The sequence below is a fragment of the Protomyctophum bolini genome, assembly GCF_963924005.1.
Source record: "Protomyctophum bolini genome assembly, chromosome: 4".
Taxonomy (NCBI): domain Eukaryota; kingdom Metazoa; phylum Chordata; class Actinopteri; order Myctophiformes; family Myctophidae; genus Protomyctophum; species Protomyctophum bolini.
The window spans coordinates 3,968,790-3,980,748 of NC_137865.1; the positions used below are offsets into that span (position 1 = coordinate 3,968,790).

Consider the following 11,959-nt stretch of genomic DNA (forward strand, 5'->3'; position numbering starts at 1 on the left):
TCTCTATAGGACTGTGGTTTGTGTGTTATTGGGGTTTTGCAGGCACTGATAAGTCTCTAGGACTATGGTTTGCGTCCTGCCTTGGTCCTCCTACAGTACGTCTCACCAGACTAACTTATAGAACTGTTGTGATGCCCTATGGATGTATATAACTGTTGTGAATCACTATGGATGGGTAGAACTGTTGTGAATCACTATGAATGTATATAACTGTTGTGAATCACTGACACTGTGAATGCATAATAGAAGACAGAACGTTGACAGACACACAGTGTGGCGTGATGTCTGCTCGTCGCTACGAGCATCATCGCTGCTTTCAGAGATCCACCTCATACACGTGGTCTCCTGCCTCTCCGTTTAGCACCTCTGCGTAGGTCTCTGTCTTCAAACTGGTGGTCTGTCTCTACTCTGGGTCCATCTGGCACGCCTACATCATAATACTGGTGGTCTGTCTCTACTCTGGGTCGATCTGGCACGCCTACGTCATCATATTCTGGGTCTACTCTGGCTCCATCTGGCAGACCTACGTCATCATATTCTGGGTCTACTCTGGCTCCATCTGGCACGCCTACGTCATCATATTCTGGGTCTACTCTGGCTCCATCTGGCACGCCTACGTCATCATATTCTGGGTCTACTGTGGCTCCAACTGGTCGGCCTACGTCATCATAATGGTGGTACTCTGTCCCACCAGAAGCAACACAGTTATAAACAGCGACATCTTGTACATGTATCCTCTGGTATTGTGTATTCTCGTGTTCACCACTAGGTCCATTCTGGTATTCACCACTAGGTCCATTCTGGTATTCACCACTAGGTCCATTCTGGTATTCACCACTAGGCCCATTCTGGTATTCACCACTAGGTCCATTCTGGTATTCACCACTAGGTCCAGCTTCAGCGCCTCTGTGTAGACCTATCTCTTCATACAGGTCTTGTTGTTGTCCACTGGGCCCAGCAGCTTCAGCATCAGAACCAATGCAGTGATACAAATCCATCTCCACGTCATCCCGCCTTAAACTCTGATAAACCGCCTCGGTGTTCTGTGCTCGTGCACGCCGCCCTCTGGTGACCTGGAGAAACACGGCAACACCAAACTTTAATTTACTGGATCAGACGATGTGTCTCTCTTAGATACAAACAGTGTGAGTACTTATTTTACATTCCAGTCTTGTATCGAATGAGGATGAACAATTACCTTCCAGAGACGATAGAGGCCACTGATCACTGTCAGCAGCAGCACTGTGACCGTACATGTGATGATGATGGTTGTCAGATGAGAAGCTGTGAGAGAAAGATTTTAGAAAATCAAACATCATGTAAAGAACCACTCTGAGTAGAAAATGTGCACTTTGTGGGCGCTGGGGGCATGTTCTCTCCACCGCATCATCAGCACCCGTACCCTAGGTAGGGTTGGCGAAAGGGCCTTTCTGTGTGGAGTTTGCATGTTTTCCCCATGTCTCCTAGGGTAGGTACCTAACATGTTCTCCCCGTGTCCCCTAGGGTAGGTACCCTCACAAAAACATACAGTCTCTATACTGCCTCCCCCATGTCAACTGGTTGGAGTAACGTGTTCCTTCCACATGCTACGTTCTACCGGGGAACCCCGCCACACCCACCCCTGTCAGGTGATAAGCCTGCCCACTCCCCATGCATTGCAGGGAGCCTGAGCTCAGTACGGGGCTCTCCCCAGGTTGGCAGAGGGAGAGTAGTGCCCAGGATTACAGCTTAGGCATTGGGCACCAGGTGAAAATTGGTTACAAAAGATTTGAGAAAAGAGAAGAAAATGTTTCATATTGTGACTTGAAAAGCACATACCTGTGACAGTGAGAGAGACGACCTCGCTCTCAGAGGAGAGGTTCTGGTTAAAAACATAGATGTGGAAAGAGCAGCTGTAGTTTCCCTGGTGGGCGTGGTCTGCCTTAGAAAACTGGAAGTTGGCAGACAGGACGTTGTCAGAGTGGTTGACAGCTGGTTGGGTGTAGTTCTGTGTCTTGTTGGAAGCAATGAAGTTGAGTGTTGTGTCGGATGCAGTGGGGTTGAGAGTTGTGTTGGGTTCATTGAAGTTGAAAGTTGTGTTGGGTTCAGTGAAGTTGAAAGTTGTGTCGGGTTCAGTGAGGTCTGCTGTCGGAGACAGGACGTTCTCAGAGTGATCGACGGCTGTCTGGGTGTGGTCAGAGTGATCGACGGCTGTCTGGGTGTGGTCAGAGTGATTGACGGCTGTCTGGGTGTGGTCAGAGTGATTGACAGCTGGCTGGGTGTAGGTGTGTGTGGTGTTGGGTCCAGTGAAGGTGAGCTGGAAGATGCCTGGGTACTGTGGCCGGATGGAGCAGCTGACGGTGAAGCTGGAACCCTCCATCACCTGCTGCGGTCCCTGCTGCTGGCCCTCGGAAACCCCCTTTACGAACGCGATGATTGGCTTAAACATATCTGTAACAGGACAATGGTAATTGGGCTGAAACAACAGATTTATACACACAGAGAGAAGGCACTGGCACCGGGTGAAAAATTGGTTACACAAGTCGTGGAATAGAGCGAAGGAAAAAAAGGTGCACTTGATATAACTTGCTAAGCATTTCTGAATCCATGTCATGTTTACGGTTTGCGTGCTTGAGTGAGTTTCATATTGTGACTTGAAAAGCACATACCTGTGACAGTGAGAGAGATGACCTCGCTCTCAGAGGAGAAGTTATGATTAAAAACATAGATGTGGTAAGAGCAGCTGTAGTTTCCCTGGTGGGCGTGGTCTGCCTTAGAAAACGGGAAGTTGGCAGCTGGTTGGGTGTAGTTCTGTGTCTTGTTGGAAGCAGTGAAGTTGAGAGATGTGTCGGATGCAGTGGGGTTGAGAGTTGTGTTGGATGCAGTGAGGTTGAGAGTTGTGTTGGATGCAGTGGAGTTGAGAGATGTGTTGGATGCAGTGAGGTTGAGAGTTGTGTTGGATGCAGTGGGGTTTGCTGTAGGAGACAGGGCGTTGTCAGAGTGATTGACAGCTGTCTGGGTGTGGTCAGAGTGATTGACAGCTGGCTGGGTGTAGGTGTGTGTGGTGTTGGGTCCAGTGAAGGTGAGCTGGAAGAAGCCTCCTGGGTACTGTGGCCGGATGGAGCAGCTGACGGTGAAGCTGGAACCCTTCATCACCTGCTGCGGCCCCTGCTGCGGCCCCTGCTGCTGGCCCTCGGAAACCCCCTTCATGGAGCCCTCCATCACCTGCTGCAGCCCCTGCTGCTGGCCCTCGGTAACCCCCTTTACGAAGTTTACGAAGGCGATGCTTGGCTTAAACAGCATATCTGTAACAAGACGGAGGTATTTTGAAACGACATACAGTATTTATAATCACAGAGGGAAAAGAGATTAAATGCAATTTAGATAGGATGTTGTATTATGGGCTACTCATATGCTGGTTTGGCAATGCCCAGGATAGAACCCAGAACATTTGGCTCCACATGAGCTATGTGGACACAAATTATTATTTAGGTTCTAGGACGGACGGACGGACGGACAATAAGAGAATGCAAATGTCATTGTTGAAGTCATTGTTTTACCTGAACATACCACCTCCAGTCTGGCAGTGGAATTGCCAGCCTCCTTCGTTCCACACTCCTTCAGTGAAGACTCAGAACCAACACAGGACGATGAAATCCACCAAACACGTTCATGTGTAGAACCAGAAGTCCTTTGAGTTGAAACGGCAGAGCCACAGTATATCTGTCGACACACTACAGATGATGACTTCAGGTTCCAGTCAGACCAACCATCCGCTGTTCTCCACTCTCCCTGGTGTTGCATCTCCACTATACCAATACACCTAGTGCTGCCTCCCCCCAACCTGACAGCATCAGACTCTGTACAGAGACAAGAGAATAAACAGTAACAATTAATATTACTTTCATTATGAAATTGTAAGCAATAGTGTCACTGTGACTTGTCTTTTACCTGAGCAGGTGAGCCCAACAGTCTTGTGAGGTGAGCTGGTGTTTCTAGTTGAGTCTGAGGTTCCACAGTCCAGGAGAGCAGACTCGTTGCCTTCACACTGGAACTCTTCAGTCCATGTTGAAACATTGCCCTCTCCATTGGGCGCCCCCTGGAGGACTGAAGGAGTCCCACAGCCAATCTCCCTACAGACCACCTCTGCCTCCTGCTGGTCAAAGTCGTCTTCACTCACTGAGACCCACGACTGATTAGACTTCACCTCCACTCGGCCTGAACACTGACTAGACCCATTCACCAACCTCACTGACTCTGGAGAGAGAGAGAGAGAGAGAGAGAGAGAGAGAGAATAATGCATGGCTCCAATGGCTCCATTGACCAGACAGCATTTCCCCCCCCCCCAGCTTTGTAAAACACTGAATAAATGACTGCAGTCGAAGTAATTTGTTACCTGAACATTTCACCTCCAGTACGTAGAAGGAAGTAGCGGACATCTTTGTTCCACACTCCTTCAGTGAAGACTCAGACCCGACACAGGAAGTCGTCATCCTCCAGGACGGTTTATGTGTAACACTAGAACTCCTTTCTGTTGAAACGGCAGAGCCGCAGTCGAGCTGCCGACACACCACAGCTGATGAGTTCTGGTTCCAGTCAGACCAACCATCCGCTGGTCTCCACTCTCTCTGGTGTTGCATCTCCAGTATGCCAGAACACTTACTGTGTCCTCCCACCAACCTGACAGCATCAGACTCTTTACAGAGACGAGAGAGCATAAGCAGTAACAATTAATATGACTTTTTTTTTTACGAAATTATAATCGAAAAACCAAAAGTATAGTTTCTCTTTCACCTGAGCAGGTGAGTGCAACAGTCTTGTAAGGTGAGCTGGTGTTTCTAGTCGAGTTTGAGGTTCCACAGTCCAGGAGGGCAGACTCGTTGCCTTCACACGGGAACTCTTCGGTCCACGTTGAAACATTGCCCTCTCCATAGAGCGCCCCCTGGAGGACTGGAGGAGTCCCACAGCCAATCTCCCTACAGACCACCTCTGCCTCCTGCTGGTCAAAGTCATCTTCACGCACTGAGACCCACGACTGGTTAGTCTTCACCTCCACTCGGCCTGAACACTGACTAGACCCATTCACCAACCTCACTGACTCTGGAGAGTGAGAGTGAGAGTGAGAGTGAGCACATGAGTGCATAATGGGTGCAAATAGACAGACAGACAGAACGAGAGACTTAAAATATTGGTGTCATTGTTCAAGTCATTGCTGAGTTACCTGAACATATCACAGTGGGTCTGCCTGCGACCAAACCTTCCCGTGCGATGTGAGAAGTCTCCATTACGATACAGTCGCTCAGTGAAGACTCAGAGCCAGCACAGTAAGGTGTAAACCTCCATACGGGTTCACGTGTAAACCAAGCGCTCCTTTCTGTTGAAACGGCAGAGCCGCAGTCGAGCTGTCGACACACTACAGCTGATGACTTCAGGTTCCAGTGAAAGCCACCATCCGCTGGTCTCCACTCTCCCTGGTGTTGCATCTCCAGTGTTCCATTACAGATGGTTCCTCCCACCAACCTGACAGCATCAACCACTGTAAAGAGAGTAAACATTTAAAGAGTAATATAACTTTTAGTATAATAAAATATGATATATAAAAATCACCCCCGTGTGAAGTGAGGGGCGCTAACTCATGTTGATTAGGTGATGTAATGGTGATGTGAAACAAACGGTGCAAACACAAACATTATATGCCAATAACAATAAACGTAATGAGGGACAATATGACGTACATTTTCCTTCATTGTCAATGGTGTTTTTAAAACTAAACTAAAAACAAACATTAAACCTGTACCAACAATCTAAAGCAAAAGTAGTTTGTCTTTTACCTGAGCAGGTGAGTCCAACCGTCTTGTAGTTGGTGTTTCTAGTCGAGTTTGAGGTTCCACAGTCAAGGAGGGCAGACTCGTTGCCTTCACACTGGAACTCTTTGGTCCATGTTGAAACATTGCCCTCGCCATAGAGCGCCCACCGGAGGACTGAAGGAGTCCCACAGCCAATCTCCCTACAGACCACCTCTGCCTCCTGCTGGTCAAAGTCATCTTCACACACTGAGACCCACGACTGGTTAGACTTCACCTCCACACTGCCTGAACACAGACTAGACCCATTCACCAACCTCACTGACTCTAGAGAGAGAGAGAGAGAGAGAGAGAGAGAGAGAGAGAGAGAGAGAGAGATTTGGGATATTCGATTATGTCACACCATGGAGTCCTATGGCGACTAGCCACTGATGCTAAAAACAGCTTAATAGATAGAAACGCCAGATTTCTCGGGTTGGCAAAGGAGGGTTTAAGCAATAAACCCGAATATATGCTGTGTGTCGTACGTCTACTGCTACTGCTGACATTTTACTTTGGGTTCGAAGCCTGTTGAGGATGACAAACCGTTGACATTGTTGAAGTTATTGCCGTACCTGAACAGTTGACCTTCAGTGTAACATTGCCATGATGAGACTTCACTGCGCCACACTCCACCAGTGAAGACTCGGAGCCAACACAGGAAGATGGAATCATCCATCCAGGTACACTCGTAGAACTAGAAGTGAATTCTGTTGAAACGGCAGAGCCACAGTTTAACTGCCGACACACTACATACGATGACATCCTGTTCCAGTCAAACCAAGCCAACACTGGTCTAAAGTCTCCCTGGTGTTGCATCTCCAGTGCACCGTTGCAGTCACTGCTTCCTCCCACCAACCTGACGTCACCAGAATCTGTACAGGGAGCAATAAGCAGTGACAATGTGTAACTTGTGTACAACACCTGGAAGAATATAAGAATATAAATGATTTCACGTTTGTTTACCTGTTGAGTTACGTGTTGGTTTAACTTGGAGAGCTGAGGAAAAAAAAATAAAAAAAAATAAACGTGTTTCACTGTAACAGAGATCTGTCTGTCTGTCTGTCTGTCCGCAGCCCGAAAACAGTACTTGCACACGCTCTGCTCCCGCAAGTAATAACAGTAATAATAAATAAAGCACTAATAAAGCAATAAGCCGCAAGAGGTCTCAGGTTATCGTGTATTTTATAACGGCTGAGAGGCGTAGTGAGACACGATGCGTAGTGGAGGGTCTCCAACCCGCCAGCATTAATAGTGAGGTAATATCCCAGTGTAAACAGTAACAATAAAGCATACATTTGTAGGTAATAAAAAAAATCCAAAAAGGTAGCACATCCAAAAATTAAACAAGCGGGGGGACAAGGTACACACATTTCCATTTCTTTTTTGGCAAACACCAAAAAGTAACGCTAGCACGTTTCGGCTATGCAGCCTTCATCAGAGCATTCACATCAAGTCAATTCAAGTCAATTTATACAAAAGGGTCAGAGTTCACCTACAGCTGAAATCTCAAGTTAATCAACAGGGTCCAATCACAAACTGCTTTGAATAAACATTTTGAGGCATGATTCACACATCTATTTTCAGAAAAGACATGGAACGCAACTCAATTTTGCATGCTACCAGTAACCATCCAAGACACCTTAAGGACAACATTCCTGTAGGTCAATTTTTGAGGCTAAAACGCAACTGTTCAAATCTTGATGATTTTCACTCCAAACAAACCATTATGAGTACTCGTTTTAAAGACAGAGGCTATTGCTCAAAATCTATTCAGAAAGCCATACAATGTTCTAATAACGCCTCCCGTCCAGAACTTCTATCCAATCCACCAAAAACAAAAAATCCAAGTCGGGCTTGTTTCTCTACTGAATTTAACCACTGTGCTTCAACAAATCAAACAAATACTCAACAGGCAGCTGGCATGTGCTCGAAGCAGAGCCAACATTGAAGGACCTTTGTAAATCCCAACCCATTGTTGCATTCAGGAGGGCACCCATAATCAAAGGTACAGTCATGTACAAAGATATGGTTCAGAAAAAGACCACATGGCTGACAACAACTGGAATGTACAGATGTGGCATGTGTGCCTGCTGCAACAACACATCAGACAAGAAATCACTCAATCATCCCCACACTGGAAAGAAAATTCCTATTCGTCAATTAATTAATTGCAAATCGACACATGTGATTTACATGTTACTATGCCCTTGTTGTGGGTCTGGCATACGTAGGGCAAACTAAACAACCCCCTCAAACAGAGAATATCAGAACACAAAACTGCAATCCGTACAGGAAATATGGATTATGCCATTGCAAAACATTATGCTGAAGCAAACCTTCTTCATTAAAATTCTGTGGGATTGAGAGAATGGAGATGCCCAGCAGAGGGGGTGATATTCTAAAGAGACTATAGCCCAAAGAGAAATGCAGTGGATATACACACTCAATACTATGACACCCCCAATGGACTGAATGATGACTATAGCTTCAAATGCTTTCTGGGTTAAGATTGGCTTTAATGCCTGGATGTGTAACTGAGATATATACTATGCCTCAAAATGTTTATTCAAAGCAGTTTGTGATTGGACCCTGTTGATTAACTTGAGATTTCAGCTGTAGGTGAACTCTGATCCTTTGTATAAATTGACTTGAATGAACTTGATGTGAATGCTCTGATGAAGGCTGCATAGCCGAAACGCGTCAGCGTTAGTTTTTGGTGTTTGCCAATAAAGAAATGGAAATGTGAGTACCTTGTCCCCCCGCTTGTTTAATTTTTGGATGTGCTACCTTTTTCTTTTTGGAATTTTTATTTCCTATTTTTGATTTGTAGGTAATATTGCAGTGTCTACTCACAGCAGTAATAATAACAGTAATAATAAAGCATTAATAGGGAGGTAATATTTCAGTGTAAACAGTAATAAAGCATTAAGAAAGCATTAATAGTGAGGTAATATTTCAGTGTAAACAGTAATAAAGCATTAATAAAGCATTAATAGTGAGGTAATATTTCAGTGTAAACAGTAATAAAGCATTAATAAAGCATTAATAGTGAGGTAATATCCCAGTCTACTCACAGCAGTCTGCAGGTTCATCTGACCCCTCCATCTGGTCCCCACAGTCATCCACTGGGTCACATTTCCACGACAACGGAAGGCACGTGTCATTCTGACAAACAAACTGAAGGGGGAGACAGAGCATTACGTTTAGAATCACTAATGTATCAAAAGCAGACATGAGGCATGTATGTATGCATATCTTATGTCTTAACCCATTGATCTAATGTATCAAAAGCAGACATGAGGTCTGTATGTATGCATATCTTAAGTCTTATGTCTTAACTCATTGATCTAATGCATCAAAAGCAGACATGAGGTCTGTATATATGGATATCTTATGTCTTATGTGTTAACCCATTGATCTAATGCATCAAAAGCAGACATGAGGTCTGTATGTATGCATATCTTAAGTCTTATGTCTTAACCTATTGAGAACCAAGACCACATTCTACAACACATCAGGATCACAATAGATCATTGACACAGGGGTGAAAAATGGGTTACAAAATTGTGGGATAATAATAAAAAAAGAAACCTGTGTTTCTATATCAGTGGTTCTCAAACTATTTTGCGTCAAGGACCCCCTGAATTATATGTTTTCGGCCGCGGACCCCCATCTGAAAATATGTTGTCCCAGCCCCACCCCAGAAGCAAATATTTGAGTTATAAATGTCCGCTGTGAAAGAATATTCAAATATTTATTCAAAGATTTTCGGCACATTTTCATGATTAAAAAAATACATACAAAAATGGCAGATCTACAAGCTCGTATAGTGCGGCTATGCCATTTTTCAACAGCTAATCACCTGGCTGGCAGTGTAGCTGGACATGCACTGCTTGTTGTCAGCTGACAGGTAGGAGTCTGTGGGACAGGAACACCTGTAGCCTCCTCCAGGTGAGAGCAGACAAAGCTGACTGCAGCCTCCATTGTTGGTCTGACATGGATGACCAGACACTGCAGGGTGGAGAAAACATGCAACACATGTAATGAACATGAGAACACATACCTGACCTACATGTCGCTGCAGTGTTTTATTATAAACCTTTATAAAACACATGTGTAATGAATATGAGAACACACACACCTATATGTGTCACTGCAGTGTTTTATAAACCTTTATATAACACACATGTAACTAGAAATAGTGCCCCTCGGGGCACAGGTCTCTACCAGGGCAGATCAGGTTGTGGCCTCCTGGTGGCGCTATAATAGGCCAATGTGAAAAGGGTGCCATTTGTTGGCAATTGGATGATTTGAGGCATTTTGTGTTTTGCAAAAGTCCACCTGTTGGTGGTGCTATAACAGGCCAATGTATAAAGTGCACGCTGCTTTCATGATTTGAGGTTTTTGTTTCAAAAGGGCCAATCCTGCAGACTTTGAAAGCCTATGTTAGCCAATTAGGATGGAATATGAAATATCGGACAGATCCATGTTGAACACATGAATATAGAGATAGTGTCTGTGTCGGTTATTGTAGGATAAAAAAAGATAGTCTAAATTAAATAAAAATGTCCAGGATAGTGATGCCAGGTTATGACAGATGAAATTACTTTTCATAACAGATGCAATGATCCAATAATGAAGAGTAGTAATGAGAGTGTTGTATACAGTAGGTGGTACAGACCCTCAGCTTGGCGATCAGGGTGGTACATGTCCATGTCCAATGCTGCGTCGTCTAAGTTTCTGATGACTGTGAACTTGTTGGTTTCCTGAGTCCTGTCGACTCTGTAGATGGAGTTGTTCCTCAAGTCTACCCAATAGATGTGATCCTCAAACAGAGTCAAAGCCCGACTCACAACTATGGACACAAAAGTCACAATATTATACAAATTAATGTTTGGAAGTTGCTAGATTCAGTATTTAGATGTGTGATATTAATTTTAACAGACAAGCCGATACCCTGATATACCAGTTACAAATCTGACAACAAGATTTACTAATTGCTCTGAGTCCAACATCAATCTCAAAATTACTCGCACGCATCCGTGAACATTAACATTTGGGTTTATATGTCCAGGTTCATGCGCACAACCCTAGAACCCCGAGCTTGGCACGGCACTGGCGATTAATGTGTTAAAATTTCCACAGAGTTTGTAAACTTGTCAAACTATAGCTGGAAGGATAGACAGACAGATGGATAGAAGGGCAGATAGATGGATAGATTTGACTCGATCCACAGAGGCACTATGATGAAGATCCTTAAGGCCTACGGTCTCCCTCCCAACTTACTCCGGGCCATAGAGAACATGTATGCAGGAACAAGGGCGAGGAGTTTGACATCTTGGCGGGGTACTGCAAGGAAACCCTAGCCCCCTTCCTCTTTGTCATAGTCCTGGACTATGCACGGGGGAAAGCCATCAGTGGACGAGAGCAGGATCTTGGCTTCACCATAACACCAAGGAGGTCGAGACGACATCCCAAAGTAGTCCTGACAGACCTGGACTATGCGGATGACATCAGCCTGCTCTCTTCTACGCAACTATAGAGTCTGTTCTCCTGTACGGCAGTGAATGCTGGACCCTGAAGCCAACCCTGCAGAAGTATTTTGACGGGCGCTACACCAGAATGCTGCGTGCAGTACTTAACATCAGGAGGAGTACACATGTTACCTACAATATCCTTCATAAGGGAATACCAAGGGTGAGCCAGAAAATAGCAGCCAGGAGAATGAGAGTAGCAGGACACTGCCAAAGACACCAAGAGCTGCCAGCCAGCAAACTAGTGCTGTGGGATCCAACACATGGGCACCGGTCACGAGGACGTCCCGCAGTAACATATGTGGATGTACTCAAGAACGACGCAGGAGCGCAAAGCACCAACGAACTGGCCAGATGTATGGAGAACAAGGAGGACTGGAAGAACTGGCCAGATGTATGGAGAACAAGGATGACTGGAAGAACTGGCCAGATGTATGGAGAACAAGGATGACTTGAAGAACTGGCCAGATGTATGGAGAACAAGGATGACTGGAAGAACTGGCCAGATTTATGGAGATCCAGGATGACTGGAAGTGACGATGGATGTGGTGAGGCTTATACTGTCCTCGTGTAGTGGAATCTGGTAGAACCCGCTCGCGG

At 45.4% G+C, this 11,959-nt stretch overlaps 1 protein-coding gene across 1 annotated transcript; it reads right to left on the reverse strand.

Annotated features, from left to right (window-relative positions):
- Positions 1-658: 658 nt before the first annotated feature.
- Positions 659-9,823, reverse strand: LOC308313884 (scavenger receptor cysteine-rich type 1 protein M160-like; the record flags this gene model as incomplete). Its single annotated transcript, XM_080761210.1, has 14 exons — positions 659-682; positions 729-1,073; positions 1,199-1,284; positions 1,819-2,362; positions 3,205-3,284; positions 3,540-3,839; positions 3,931-4,236; positions 4,376-4,675; positions 4,774-5,079; positions 5,201-5,515; positions 5,811-6,110; positions 6,398-6,697; positions 8,900-9,002; positions 9,734-9,823. The coding sequence occupies 14 exons, from the start codon at positions 9,821-9,823 to the stop codon at positions 659-661; spliced, it is 3,399 nt and encodes a 1,132-aa protein (XP_080617336.1).
- Positions 9,824-11,959: the final 2,136 nt, after the last annotated feature.